Consider the following 15,812-nt stretch of genomic DNA (forward strand, 5'->3'; position numbering starts at 1 on the left):
CCAGGATGAGGAAGTCCCTGTGCTCCACCAGCATACGGAGAGTGGCCAGTCTCAGCTCCAGCGAGCACCAGTTACTGCTCAGGAAGTGGTGGCTGGCGTAGAGGCTCACTGTGATGTTGTCCACAATGTCCTTCCCTAGCTGTAAGTCCCTGCTGTGCAGACAGAGACATAGGAAGGGAGGCCCCAGGACTTGTATTTTCTGCTATACGACACATAGGCATCATAGCGGTACCTGGGGTTGGGCCTCCGCAATCCTTCCTCCAGCCAGCCTCAGACAATGTGGAAGAGGGCCAGCTGATGGAGCAGGACCACCAGCATGAAGAGGAGCAGGGCCATGGAGGTGCAGAGGAACAGGACAAATCCCAGGTCCAGGGTCCAGTTGGCCTCCAAGTTCTGGATATCGTTAGAAGTCTTGCATGTCAGCTTCACTTCTCCGGCCTGAAACAAGATGACCTGGACTTGTTTTTGTCTCTGGGCCCAGGTCATTAGCCATGCATTGTCACAGCTGCAGTACAGGTGAGGATCCGCGAATAGCGTGTACCTCAGGCTGGTCAGGGGTTCTGGGAAGCTTACCATCGTGGTGAACTCATCGATTCGCACAGCCAGCTGCCCGAGGGAGTGCAGGTTTCTGCTCAGGTCCTCCTCTAGGCTTAGGGTTCCACAGTCGTTAAGGTTCAGGCTCTCCAGCCTGGTCAGGTTGTGGAACATGGCCCTGGCTGCAGGTAAAGGTCCAGTTCTTCCAGCTTCAGATACCTCAACTGCACAAGCCTGTTCAGGTCAGTCATGTCCATAAACTTGGCATAGAGCTTTGACTGGAAGTCAAACTCCTGCAGGGAAGGGAAGTACTTTGCAGCAAAGTGAGATCCACACAGGAGGCGCTCTGTCTTGGCCGCGAGGCTGACGACAGATTGGAAGAATAGCCTCCAGCAGTCTTGGAAGGACACGGTTGGGACACGGAGTCGAAGGGCCATGCCTGGTTTTGGGGTCGCTGCCAATGATAATGGACAGGTTGTAACACACTGAGAAAATTGTCATGTGCATCAACCCCTGAGGGAAGATTCACACTATTCTCTGACTCACTGGTTGGAGGGAGAAGGTTTCCTGAATCTATACTCTTTAGGGAAGTAAGGTGGATTAATGCATGAGCTTTGACATGAACAACTGGGTTATCTTCCAGCGTTATGGTCTCCAAGCTTCGCAGGCCATAGAAAACGTGCTTGGTAATCTGTGAAATATTGTTACTACGTAGATCTAGGAACCTCAATTGACCATGTCCATTAAATGTAAAGTCGACAATAGTGGTGATTTGATTGATTGCTAAATCTAAACTTGATGCCCTCAATCTCACACAAATTATCAATGAACCTACCAGGTACCTCCCCAAAGCCTTAAACACGGGCACCCTCATAGATATCATCCTAACCAACTTCCCCTCTAAATACACCTCTGCTGTCTTCAACCAAGATCTCAGCGATCACTGCCTCATTGCCTGCATCTGTAATGGGTCAGCGGTCAAACGACCTCCACTCATCACTGTAAAACGCTCCCTGAAACACTTCTGCGAGCAGGCCTTTCTAATCGACCTGGCCGGGGTATCCTGGAAGGATATTGATCTCATCCCGTCAGTAGAGGATGCCTGGATATTTTTTTAAATGCCTTCCTAACCATCTTAAATAAACATGCCCCATTCAAGAAATTTAGAACCAGGAACAGATATAGCCCTTGGTTCTCCCCAGACCTGACTGCCCTTAACCAACACAAAAACATCCTATGGCGTTCTGCATTAGCATCGAACAGCCCCCGTGATATGCAGCTGTTCAGGGAAGCTAGAAACCATTATACACAGGCAGTTAGAAAAGCCAAGGCTAGCTTTTTCAAGCAGAAATTTGCTTCCTGCAACACTAACTCAAAAAAGTTCTGGGACACTGTAAAGTCCATGGAGAATAAGAACACCTCCTCCCAGCTGCCCACTGCACTGAAGATAGGAAACACTGTCACCACTGATAAATGCACCATAATTGAGAATTTCAATAAGCATTTTTCTACGGCTGGCCATGCTTTCCACCTGGCTACTCCTACCCCGGTCAACAGCACTGCACCCCCAACAGCAACTCGCCCAAGCCTTCCCCATTTCTCCTTCTCCCAAATCCATTCAGCTGATGTTCTGAAAGAGCTGCAAAATCTGGACCCCTACAAATCAGCCGGGCTAAACAATCTGGACCCTTTCTTTCTAAAATTATCTGCCGAAATTGTTGCCACCCCTATTACTAGCCTGTTCAACCTCTTTCGTGTCGTCTGAGATTCCCAAAGATTGGAAAGCAGCTGCGGTCATCCCCCTCTTCAAAGGGGGGGGACACTCTTGACCCAAACTGCTACAGACCTATATCTATCCTACCGTGCCTTTCTAAGGTCTTCGAAAGCCAAGTCAACAAACAGATTACCGACCATTTCGAATCTCACCATACCTTTTCTACTATGCAATCTGGTTTCAGAGCTGGTCATGGGTGCACCTCAGCCACGCTCAAGGTCCTAAACGATATCTTAACCGCCATCGATAAGAAACATTACTGTGCAGCCGTATTCATTGATCTGGCCAAGGCTTTCGACTCTGTCAATCACCACATCCTCATCGGCAGACTCGACAGCCTTGGTTTCTCAAATGATTGCCTCGCCTGGTTCACCAACTACTTCTCTGATAGAGTTCAGTGTGTCAAATCGGAGGGTCTGCTGTCCGGACCTCTGGCAGTCTCTATGGGGGTGCCACAGGGTTCAATTCTTGGACCGACTCTCTTCTCTGTATACATCAATGAGGTCGCTCTTGCTGCTGGTGAGTCTCTGATCCACCTCTACGCAGACGACACCATTCTGTATACTTCCGGCCCTTCTTTGGACACTGTGTTAACAACCCTCCAGGCAAGCCTCAATGCCATACAACTCTCCTTCCGTGGCCTCCAATTGCTCTTAAATACAAGTAAAACTAAATGCATGCTCTTCAACCGATCGCTACCTGCACCTACCCGCCTGTCCAACATCACTACTCTGGACGGCTCTGACTTAGAATACGTTGACAACTACAAATACTTAGGTGTCTGGTTAGACTGTAAACTCTCCTTCCAGACCCATATCAAACATCTCCAATCCAAAGTTAAATCTAGAATTGGCTTCCTATTTCGCAACAAAGCATCCTTCACTCATGCTGCCAAACATACCCTTGTAAAACTGACCATCCTACCAATCCTTGACTTTGGCGATGTCATTTACAAAATAGCCTCCAATACCCTACTCAACAAATTGGATGCAGTCTATCACAGTGCAATCCGTTTTGTCACCAAAGCCCCATATACTACCCACCATTGCGACCTGTACGCTCTCGTTGGCTGGCCCTCGCTTCATACTCGTCGCCAAACCCACTGGCTCCATGTCATCTACAAGACCCTGCTAGGTAAAGTCCCCCCTTATCTCAGCTCGCTGGTCACCATAGCATCTCCCACCTGTAGCACACGCTCCAGCAGGTATATCTCTCTAAGTCACCCCCAAAACCAATTCTTTCTTTGGCCGCCTCTCCTTCCAGTTCTCTGCTGCCAATGACTGGAACAAACTACAAAAATCTCTGAAACTGGAAACACTTATCTCCCTCACTAGCTTTAAGCACCAACTGCCAGAGCAGCTCACAGATTACTGCACCTGTACATAGCCCACCTATAATTTAGCCCAAACAACTACCTCTTTCCCAACTGTATTTAATTTTAATTAATGTATTTAATTTTAATTAATGTATTTATTTTGCTCCTTTGCACCCCATTATTTTTATTTCTACCTTGCACATTCTTCCATTGCAAAACTACCATTCCAGTGTTTTACTTGCTATATTGTATTTACTTTGCCACCATGGCCTTTTTTGCCTTTACCTCCCTTCTCACCTCATTTGCTCACATTGTATATAGACTTGTTTATACTGTATTATTGACTGTATGTTTGTTTTACTCCATGTGTAACTCTGTGTCGTTGTATCTGTCAAACTGCTTTGCTTTATCTTGGCCAGGTCGCAATTGTAAATGAGAACTTGTTCTCAACTTGCCTACCTGGTTAAATAAAGGTAAAATAAAATAAATAAATAAATGTGTGAAACAGCAGAACTGCCCTGAGATGTTTGTTGTGTTGAGCCATTTCATAGACCGTGTCTTCAGCCAGGCGACGGGTCCCTTTTGAGTGTCACAAAGAACACCAGCTCAGCTTTGTCAAAAAGGGAAACTCATCTTGGTGACATTCTTCAGATAATGTATCAAGCTCAAGTTTATGCTGGCATGAAATCCAAAGCCAACAAGGATTATTGTCTTTATACCCAAGCAATTTTTGACTGGATGTGGTGTAGTTCCTGAATTTACAGTGATCTAATTCAGGTTGTGTGATTGAGAGTTTGAATATACCATCTCACAAAGGAAATGCTTTTCTCGCCAATGGGAAAATAACCTAATCCGTTCATACCAGACTGCAGAAGCTGTTTCTGTACCTCATCAATAGCGGGCAAAGACCGAGATGAGATGTTTTCAAAGCATTTGAATGCTCCTTTTTCTTAACTACATGCATTAGGGAATGTAAGAAACGCCTCTTGAAGATGATAGAAGTAAGGAAGCTCAAGAACAGCTCCCTTTTTGGTTTCGGAGCATTTTAATTACTATCTCGTCTGATGTGAAGTCCAGGCTCGAAAGCCTATAATTATTAATAGACTTCCTCCAGGTTAGTCAGGTCAGTAAAGGTGTTGGATAGAAGTGATGAATTGTAACACTTATTGCAGTACAGAGAGAGTTTCTTCACCCTGGACAGCCCCTTGGAAGGTCTCAGGAAGAATCGTGGGCAGACACCCCTGTATGTAAAGGCTCTTGAGGTTGTCAAATCGAGACAGAGCGCCAGACAGCAGGACAGACCCTTCTCTTATCTCAAGACAGATGGCAAGGTAGTTTTACAGAATGATGGAGATGTTGAGGACACATACATCCCAGCACGTGGCACGGAGGTTGCCGTATGGGCATTTAGGTTGAATGAACTCCCAATAGTCAAGTCTTCTCATAGAGAATGTGTTACTCAACCAACCTCAAGAACCAATCATCCATGCTGCAAATAGTCCAAACTGGAAGCCTTGTTTTTTTTTTGTGAAGTAGACACTGGTTTGATCAAATTTGTTGATTATCACACTATAGTTTGTCTAAGGACATAAATGCCTTGTCCAGAAATGTTTCTTGTCATTCAGTGACAAATAAAGGCCTGCGCACAAAGAAGGAAGCACCTTTTTCCAAATGGGATGAGATGTTGGTGAGATGACTTGTCCAGTGGAATGATCACCTGGAGTTATTTCACTGCTCTGTGCATTTCCTGTTGATCTATTTACTGTATGCATGTATAGCTTTTGCTGCAGTCTCTTCCTGGTCTGTATTTTTATGGCTTGGGACACAGATAAGGTTATACTTGGTCAACACTTCAATTAGTTTTTCTTCAGAATCCCTGAGAGGAGGTGGTGGTGGTGGTAGTAGTAGTGGGTGTGTGGTCTGTATCTTTGACATGCAACAGTCTGAGGTCACGTTAGACTAAACTGATGGTTCTGGGCACTTCGGTGAGTGCCTCCTGTTGTTGTGGGAGATCCAGTAATCAGTTTTGCCCCTCGCTTTTTGTTTTAAAGTTGATGCCGGTATCACTTTCACATAATTACACAAAAGGTCAGGTAATTAGCTATAGGGAAACAACGTTTTTGAACTTTGAATGGTTCAAGTCATGGTTAATCCAGAGAAAATAGTGTTTGACTGAAATCTCTTTATTTGAAATGGCTTTCTGAAAACAACTATTTTCCCTTCGAGTGGCTGGATTTCAGTACCGACCTTAGGCAAACTTCCAAGTTCTTTTTCACCCAGAAAGGATAACATTACACTGTCAACCTTACTCTTTCACTAAATATATCATCCGTTCTCTGAGGAAATGGGAAGTTTAATAAAAGGTGTTTTTTTTTTTGTTAATTAAACCTAACGCGTGAGACTACAGCATTCATCTGGGTTTAATTATACCGACATATATGAATTTAATAATTAAACACCTTTTATTGAAATGATTCTCTCTGAACAACTCTTTTAGTTCCAGTTTGCTCTTTGTTTCACACACCTTGGTTGGGCTGTGAGGTAGCGACCGTAGGCTATGGCGTGTTTTTAATTTGAGTCTTTGACCGGGTCCAGAAACAACCCCTTGTCACTACAACTTTGATATTTTCATATCTAAAGACACTCGGACAGGCCTAGGTTTAAAGCAATCTGGTGATGACTCCTAGTCTTCCGATGCTTCTACTACCTAGGCAAACACTTGAGAGAAAATACCACTCAAATTATCTTTTGGTATTTGTTAGTCCACTGTTGATACATTCCCTAAATGTTTTGCATGTCAGAAATTACACTTTCAAAATATATAACTTTCAAAATACAGCAAGTGTCATAGAATGATGTTTTTTGCACCATATGATGTGACACTAAAATAATAGTTTTTTGATTCAGTATCAAACCATACTCTAACAATCTCGCTCCCTCTTTCCCTACAACAGACTCCCTAACTCTGGAGGCCCTGAGCCAGCAGGCGCGGCTGGGCCAGTGGGGTGAGCCCGGGCCCTTCCTCCAGGGCGGTGTGGCCTTCCCTCTGCCCCAGCAGCTGGCCCATCTGGCCCAGCCCGGCCTAGCCCGCTTCCCCCCTCAGCTGCTGGCACGGGCCAACTGGAGAATGAGCGCCGGCATGGAGGACGAGGCTGGCGGACCGCCTTTCACTAGGTAACCTTCAGGGCCGACAACGGCTTTGTCTTGTTCTTTCTCTCTCCCTCGCGCTCTTTCGATCTCGGGCTGTTTTTCCTCTCACTCTCCGCTCACACTCTCTTTCTACCGACTTGACTGCCTTTGTATATTAAGGGTATATATCCGTCTTCTGTCCTCCGTAGGTTCCCAGGCCTCCTAAGAGAGATGCCCCCCCAGGATCAGCCTGATCCCAGGGACCCGGTTGAGATGCAGCCCCCTCCCCAGTCCCGCCTGCTCCAGTACCGTCAGGTCCAGTCCCGCTCCCCTGGAGACCCCTCCTCCCCCTCGTCTGTAACCTCCAACCACACCGGCCCCTTCCCCCCTGGCCCCTATCCCGGCCGAGACCCCACCAGCCACGAGCTGGAGCTCCTCAATAACCCGGGTCTCCATCAGCACCCGGGGAACCAGCTCTACAACCCCAACGCCTACCCCCAGCAGCTGGGCCACTCCACTACCCCGCCCCCGCAGGTCAAGTACCTTCTCCAGGAGGCCCAGTGGCCTCACGGCGGAGCTAGCGTGGCCCAGAACCACATGCTGGCCCAGGGCCAGGGCTTCCCCTATGGGCTGCCCGTCATGGCCCACCCCAGTAGACAGGAGCAGGTCCACCTCATGCAGCTCCACCACCAGCAGCAGCAGCAGCAGCACCAACAGCAGCAGCAGCAGGGTCAAGGCCCAGGCCAGGAGCCCTACCACCCTCTCTCCCCCAGAACAACAGGTGCCACCGCCCTTCACAATGTAGAAGAGGTAAGGACCATGCTCCATCCATGTGTGTGTGTGAAGAATAAAGTTGCTGTGACTATTATACTAGTATGGCCCCCGTCTGTTACCGTTACTAGTATGCCCTGTCTGTCACAGTTTTGTGCTACAGTATACTGTCTTTTCACCTCACTTCCAATGCTACGTTTTAGAACGGACGGGTGCATGTAAATGGATTTTAATACATAAATGTTTGGAGAGAAAAAATTCTCACCATGACATCACAGGAAATGGAAGCTGTGACTTTCTCACTCTCTGTAATGAGTTTTTCTGACCTAAAAATGACTGTGAGAAAAGGAGACATGTATCAGTTAAAGCACAGCATATTGCTCAGAACCTCTCCTAACGCTGGGAAATTAATTTCCTAACTTTGTCGGAGTAGAAAGTTAAAGCCAGGTGACTGAGGACAGGAGATGCTAGGGCATAGCATTAAGGATTTCTGTGGGTGAAGGTGTGGTCCAGGGTTTGGGCAACCCTTGTCCTGGAGAGCTACTGTGTGTGTGTGTGTGTGTGTGTGTGTGTGTGTGTGTGTGTGTGTGTGTGTGTGTGTGTGTGTGTGTGTGTGTGTGTGTGTGTGTGTGCATGGTTGTTCATTAGGCACCAAATGGACAAACGAGCAGGGACTACATGGACTTGTCCAACACTAATTTTCATTTCCCAGTGCAAAATGTTTGAAAACATTTTCCGTTGCGGGTCCCTAATGAACAAGCCTAAGGCATGTGGTCCTACCCAGCTGGGTCAGACCACAGAGTGAATAAGCAGCCCTCTCCACCCTACGTATGTGTTATTGTCTAGCCTGTTCGATTAACGTGGCAGCCTAGTCGACCTCGTGGCATTTTCCTTTATTAGATTATAACAGGCAATTAACGTTATTGGAAGACATTGCTCTTTTTGGGTGCCAATATCCGATCTGAAAAGGATATTCGCCCACAGTCAAACCTGCCTGAGCAGGAAACGCAGGGTGGCTAGTCAGACCTGGAGAGACGGCACACCACCTCAAGTCTCACCCCTCCACCTAAAACAAATATGTTTTAGGGGGAAAACGGCTAACTTCTAGCAATTCTACACATGGGGAAGAAAAATGTGCAGTTTTATAGCTAATCTAAAAATATATATTTTTACCCCCTTTCTCTCCAATTTTTTGATATCCAATTACTATATTGTCTCATCGCTGCAACTCCCCAACAGGCTTGGGAGAGGTGAATGTCGAGTCATGCGTCCCCCGAAACATGACCCGCCAAGCCGCGCTTCTTAACACCCGCACCCATAACCTGGAATCATCATTCAACTGATGATTGACGTTAGTCCTTTTGGAAAATCTGACCGTTTCAGTAAAAAATGTTTTTGCCACCAACATGCGACCAACATTTCCAGAGAAGAAAGGGTCTCTCACAGGGTGAGGCTCAGCTCACCACAGTCATCAACACCCTTTGAATGGTGTTCTGGTCCCAGGGCTGTTCTGTTTTCATACCACTGTCCAATTTCAGAATGTTTTTTTTTCTCGACTGCTCTTCGGAATGCTCAGCCTGTCCCCTCACATGGCTCTTATCACGTCTTATTGGTATTCCCTTGAGTTTTCCAGGATTTTATTCATGATTCCCTGCATCTTCCCAGCTAACGGGAACTGTAATGGGCACTCTGGCAGAAAAGTGAATGTGTTGTATAAGTGAAATGAGAACCTTGTGATTGACCTAGATTGTCTTTTTTTTCTCTCTCCTTCCTTGCCTCCTTTCTATGTCCCACCTGTCTCTGTTATTTTCTTTCTCCCTCTCTCAGTATGAACCCAGGGGTCCCGGGCGGCCCCTCTACCAGCGGCGGATCTCCTCCAGCTACCCAGACGAGGGATCCCCCGCCAACGCCGCCGCCTTGGCCCAGCAGCAGCCACAGCCCTGCCCGCCAGACCCCCAGGAGCACCCTCACACACACCAACACCCCCACCAACACCCCCACGCCCCCTACGGCTACCCCCCGCCCGAGCTGTGGCCCGGCAACGGGGGCGGCCCCGGCCCGTTCCAGAACATTCCATGCAACGGAGCCAGCACACTCATTCAACACCGGGACCTCCTAGGTATGTATCAGAAGCACCACAAATGACTTTTTAAACCGTTATCAAACTGTTATGCTAATTATTCAGCATTCTATTGACTATGTACCCGAACGAGGTAAAGTGCAGATCAAGTGTAACCTACTGCACTCATTGTACTTGGCAGTGATAACTCTAGCAGTGACAGGTGAGAGCCAGTCGGGGTGTTCACTTTCTGACGGTTGTCATTAGGGTTTGACCTAGTGAATACAATTTGAAGGCTGTTGGCTTGTTGGCCACTGTAAGGTTGATGAATCCTCCTGCTGAAATGCCTGTCATGTTTCTGCCATTGTCAATGATTCCAACAATGCAAGCGTGACAAAAGCAAATGTGTCAGTTTCCTTCCGAAGTGTGACCATTTTGTTCTCCTGACATTGACAAGTAACCCCCAACGTATTGTATATTTTGGAAGTTGAACGTAATCTCTTCATCCCTAATTTCTCCTCTTTCACTTCTTCCTACTCTTTCCCCTCTTGCTCTGCTGCCTCTCGTCTTTCCCCTCCACCTCATCCTTCTTCCTTCCTCCTTCTCCCTCTCCAGTAGCTTCCAAGGCCCTGCGGCAGGCAGCAGAGGAGCAGATGAAGGCTGAAGCAGCAGCAGCAGTAGCTGCGGCCCAGCCTCCCGCCCACTCCCTACAGCACCTCGGACAATTCCCCCCTCTCATGCCCAACAGCAAGCCGCAGCAGCAGCAGGCCGCCCCAGAGCCCGGCCAAGGCTCTGGGGGCCCCCAAAACCCTGGCAAACCCCCCACCATGTCCTACGCCAGTGCCCTCCGCGCCCCACCCAAACCCAGAGCTCGTCCCGAACAGGTCAAAAAGCACAGCGACCCACTTTCCCTTCTCCAAGAGCTGAGCATAGGAAGTTCAAATGGTAGCAACGGATACTATTCCTATTTTAAATGAGTTTCACCCCTGAGAAATACCCCCTAGAAAAATATAAAGAAAAAAAACATGTAAAATATAAAGAGAAAAAAAAAAGATAAATGGCTAAACTAAAAAAAAACGGTACAAAGTGCTTTTACAAATCGTTTCTATTCATCGTTTTTGTTTCCCGCTTTTTTGTTTTGTTTTAAACTTTTATTTGTAACAGTCAAATCTTTCTTCTGTTTCACATATCTGACATAAAAAATAAAATAAAAAATGTAAAACATAAGTATATATAATGGATGCATTACTGGTATATATACATATACATTATGTATATATGAATATATGCTTATATTATGTACACTTATATATGTACGTAATGCAAAAAAAAAAAAAGTAGAAAAATGAACTAAAATGATTTTAAAAACACAAAATTTGGTTGACCACTTGGCTGCCTGTCTGTTTTCCCTTGTTGAAGTTGGTTATGTTGGCCACTTTGGTTTTTGTGTGTTTTTTTTCCTTTTTAAAAAAAAAATTTTGAGTGGAATTCTATGTCTTGATTTTCATCATAGTTGTGTTAACAGGGAAAAAGCTAAGTGGTCAACTAATTTCATATAAAATATATGGAACATTGTATAGAAGTAGATGCATTTTCCTCTAATCTGTACATATAGAGAAAATAAATGACTGAGTTGTATGCCACAGACATGTACCTAAATTCCTGTATCATGTTAGAATTTACATTTAGACTTCATTTGGTTTGCTTTTAATCCTTAACCTTAGACATTCTCACCTGAAAATCATCTTCAGTAAGAGATTAGTGGAGTAAATGAGATTTTTACATACATGCAAACACACACGATTCAGAATAAAACTATTACTTTATTATACATTTATACAAATGTGTTGGTTGCACGTCGATTCCTTTATTTCACTGGCCCCCTCTCGTTTTAATAGATAAAAATAGAGCATAGATGATGATTGATGATAAGCATGCAAAGCCGCATCGAAGTGAGGTCTACTGTTGTCTGATTCCAACTTGGAAAAACTAGTTTCAGGAAGAACCATGGTACGCGTCCTCTGCCGTTTCATCTGAGGCCCAAAGATAGTTGTTCGATTGGCTTTCCCATTTGTCCGTTAACCACTGTCTTTGAAGTAGGCATATTGCGTGATGGGGTTAAATTCCAAAGTGTTACATGTCCAATCACATGTCGACCAAACATCTAATCAGTTAAGCAAAACTGCAGATAAAAATAAGAAAGTATGTTGAGAAACTTGAGACAAACTGTATGAATGAGTGGCTGGGTAAACGTGGGTCATAACTAAGGCTCGGCTGCTGAGGGAGTCTGAAGGTATAGAGAGGGATGACGGCCAAGTTTTAAAGATTTTGATTCACATTGAGTGAGATGTTGGGTCTACGTCAGTTATCTCCTTGTTTTTCTTTGACCTACTTCAGAGCTTTACGGTCATTTTAGAAAGGCTTGAGAAAGATCCTGTCACCAACTTTCCCCAACATTCCCTGGTATTTCTGAAATCCCGGGTTTGAGGTTTTCTGGAATCAGCAAGGGAGTAAGCAACTAGGGAATCGTCTGACTTGGAATTCTTCAACCAGGATTTCTAAAAAATAAAAACTGGGAATTTGGGGAAATTTGCAACCCTAGACTTGTGTAGGACTTCGGCCCGAAAGAATACCGGCTGGTTTAGACCAGCACTATCAGTTACCATTTGGTTCTGTCTTATCATCTGAGTTGTACTGGTACTGCAATTACCAGTCTTTTTCACCGATATTCCATGTATTCTTTGAAATCAGCGGACATCACTTTTAGCTACCAACCTCTTGCTCCAATTAGATCGTTGCTTAGATGACAGAACTCATTCTGTCTGTTTGCCCTGGCAATTTGCCTGGAAATTTAGACAGAAAAAAAGATGATGCTTTTATTTTGACGACTCAAAATGTTTCAATTGTTAGCAAATAAATGCAATCAGTGTGGGTTATTTTAACCACAAAATTTTTAAAAAATTGTTCAGGCGTTTGTAAGATTTTTCTGACATGCATTCCCATTCAGTGATGTATATTGTTTTTAGGGTGACACGTATCTTGTGAGTGAAATCGATTTGCATTTTTGTAAAATAATTTGCTAACAACCATCAAGCTGTCAAATCTTTATACATTTGAATGGTGTGCACACTCAAAAAATAAATTGCCTGTAGGATAAAATGATAATGACAATTATTGACGATTATCAAATGCAAATTTGTGACTGATTTTGATTGACTTGGTAGATTATTTTTTTGTGTAATAGCCACTGTTATCACATTTACTGGAAACCATCTTCTCAACTTTTCATGATTCATTTATTTTTAATTGATTAATGGTATGGTTCAGTATATTTTAATAAAATACCCTTGGATTCTAACTGGTACATTTTATGTAACTATTTAGTCATTCATGTATGAGCCCGTCAATCAGAAGTTTTTTTTATATTTATTTTTATTTTTAAAGAGTCAAACATGCTGTCAGCTATTCAGGAAGCAAATCTAGTTGGAATGAAAAACATCTCTTAAACAAAGTTGAAACAATCATTCAAAACATTTACGGGGACTTCAGTTTATTTGAATTTTCCAAGGTCCAGATTCAAGAGGTTGTGAATTTTAGGTTCATCACAACAAAAAACATACTTGTAAATATGCATTTTCTAGGTATTTACAAACAAAGTTTAGGGAGTGCCTCAATTTTGTAGAAGCTGTTTAAAAGAAGAGGTATGCCCTTTTTAATTATGCAAATTCACAAAATCAACTCACAAAAATGGACATGGACCGTGTTGGCAGTCACAGCATCTTATAGTAATATAACTTTTTAAATTCATTTTTATAAGATGGTGTCTGGCTGCTTTTACAAAGTGTTTTTGTTGCAGGCATATAAAATGTTATTTTACTGTATAATACTTATTTTTAAAATCAATGTTGCAGGAATTATTTGTCCTTGGTTCAGTTTTTCCGCTAAATCCATTTAAAAGATATTTTAATTTCAGCGGTGCTTTGTGGTTCGACAATTATTTTTCATGTAAGACTGTACATTCATTCTGTGCATGCCAAGATGACATGGCTTGTTTATGTCCCCGATTTATCAAATAGTTTATTGATTTGTGCAACAACAATAAAAAATGTTTTTGTTCTCTCCCTACCAAGTAACATTTTGGTATATTATTTGATCTGTACAATGACTTGTGACATTATGAACAAAAAAGTATGATATTTTACTAACATGTCAATGAATTATGTAATGCTCATGTAAGAGTTGTTTTTCCTCCAAATTATTTTGCTGGGCAAAACTTGCTCCCAGCCATACGGGGCACATATTATAAGCTTTGAACGTCTTTACAAAGAAGTGGATATCAAATTTGAATCGGTTTTCCGCAAATTAGTTGTTGGTTAACCTCTGAATTGTGCAAGACTTATTCCTCACAATTTCTGCAGTATTTGATCTGTATTTGTGTAAAATCCAAACCGTAAGAGATTGTTCTTAATAATCTTGTCCAGGAGTAAGTAATAGTAGGTCTGTGCTTGTGTCCATACCGGGCCTTTTTCAGGCCTTTTATTATTGCTTACTCACTATCAAAACCTCCATTTTGTGCCGTGTCATGACTCGTGAACTGACTGACTTTGCATCGAGACTGAAGCTTTTCATTTTGTTTGTAGACAACCAAGTTTGAATGTCAGTTAGCCTCCACCCAGACCCAGTCAAATATTATTGCGTGTAAGTGGCTTATGAAGGTTCCTCACGTTGCTTTCGTAAAACAACCTTAACTTGAACGGGTGGTTTTTGTGGTGGGAGCAGCCTTTTGCCCAGCCAGTAGAGAGCACTGTGTTCTCCTGTTCTCCTGTCCTCCATCTCCTGTTGTCATCCATCTTGTCTCCAGTCTCCTCTATTTCTTCCCCTCCCACAGTAAATCAATGGCACGCCTGTTAACTGTTATCCCTCCACTGGATCCACACAGGTGGGCTACATAATGAATATTTCCCTTTCACTCTTTTCAATTCAATTGGTGGTGGTCATAATAAAGGATTTCGACTTTGTTTCAAAGGTTTTATTTAATTATTATTATTATTTTTTTTAATGTGTTTCTCTATTAAAGTGTCTTATTGAATCAGTTACTCTTGTTGTTATTGCAGAGATATACTTCAATTGTTGGATTGGATGAGGTAGAGTTTTATTGCGCTGAGTGATTTCCCTGTGGAAAGGAAGTGCACACCATGTGGCTCAATATCCCAAAAGGAACAGGAAGGGTTACGCAACTGACTTTACTCTCATTAAGTCGCTGGGTGTCTTGTTTGCCGTTGAAGTTATGACTTGTCGTTATCTCACTCAGAAGTCATGTGGCCCCTGAGGAACACAACCCCAACACTGTATCTGTCTTAGGACCGGTTTATCCCTAGCAGTCTCAACAGGTGCGCAGGCCCGCTACCCATAACTGCTGCTAGTGGTTTACAGTACCCCAATAGGTTTCACTCAAGACCCAAGGAAAATAGACTTGCGTCTTGTGCATTTGATGCTACTATTGGCTTAGAATCAACCGAGGGAGATCTGAAGAATTTTCCTCAATGTTTCTATTTTTGATCCATTCTCCATGCGGTTGCTCCCTCTCCACCTTCTCTGCCACCAAACTAACTCCGACTGTGAGTTTTTGGAATCTAAATTAACCCACCAAGGGAGCGTAGACTGAACATTTCCGGTTCAATAGCCTGGACTCTTTCTGATGTGGGGAAGGACAGGGAGGGTGCTCTTGCTCCTCTTTCATCATCCCCCTACACACACAGTGAGAGGACGCTTCCACAGACCATGCTGTCATTCCTGCCAGTGACCAGCGCAGGTTCCCGGCAGGGTTTCCAGCAACAGTAACCATTTCACAAATACCCTCTATGACCATGCTGCAAGGCTTTTTTTTCTCACCACAGGTTTGTGTTCATCGGGACACGCAAAGGAAAACCTTTTGCAACAAAGAACCAAATTAGCATTACTTATTGGGGAAGTCCAGGTAGTCCGTCCCGTTTCTTCCGTTTTGTGCCTAAATGAACACGACCCAAGTGTCTTGTATACAGGAGACAAGGATGAAAGAGAGCGGCAGGTAGCCTAGTGGTTAGAGTATTGAGCCAGTAACCGAAAGGTTGCTGGATCCAATCCCTGAGCTGACGAGGTAAAAATCTGTCATTCTGCCTCTGAACAAGACGGTTAACCCACTGTTCCTAGGCCGTCATTGTAAATAAGGATTTGTTCTCAACTGACTTGCC

The 15,812-nt window shown here is 44.0% G+C and overlaps 1 protein-coding gene across 4 annotated transcripts in view; it reads left to right on the top strand.

Moving 5' to 3' along the window:
• Positions 1-14,675, top strand: part of LOC112265093 (probable helicase with zinc finger domain) — a 76,414-nt gene extending 61,739 nt beyond the window's left edge. For 3 of the 4 annotated variants that reach the window (XM_042302255.1, XM_042302263.1, XM_042302256.1), the window contains 4 exons: positions 6,578-6,797; positions 6,962-7,562; positions 9,351-9,642; positions 10,198-14,675. In XM_042302255.1, the coding sequence (XP_042158189.1) occupies positions 6,578-6,797; positions 6,962-7,562; positions 9,351-9,642; positions 10,198-10,559 (1,475 nt within the window). In that variant the 3' untranslated portion in view covers positions 10,560-14,675. The remainder of the gene's footprint in view (positions 1-6,577; positions 6,798-6,961; positions 7,563-9,350; positions 9,643-10,197) is intronic. The other variant, XM_042302264.1, reaches the window with a different exon arrangement.
• The last annotated feature ends 1,137 nt before the right edge of the window (positions 14,676-15,812 follow it).

The sequence above is a fragment of the Oncorhynchus tshawytscha genome, linkage group LG02, assembly GCF_018296145.1.
Source record: "Oncorhynchus tshawytscha isolate Ot180627B linkage group LG02, Otsh_v2.0, whole genome shotgun sequence".
NCBI lineage: Eukaryota > Metazoa > Chordata > Actinopteri > Salmoniformes > Salmonidae > Oncorhynchus > Oncorhynchus tshawytscha.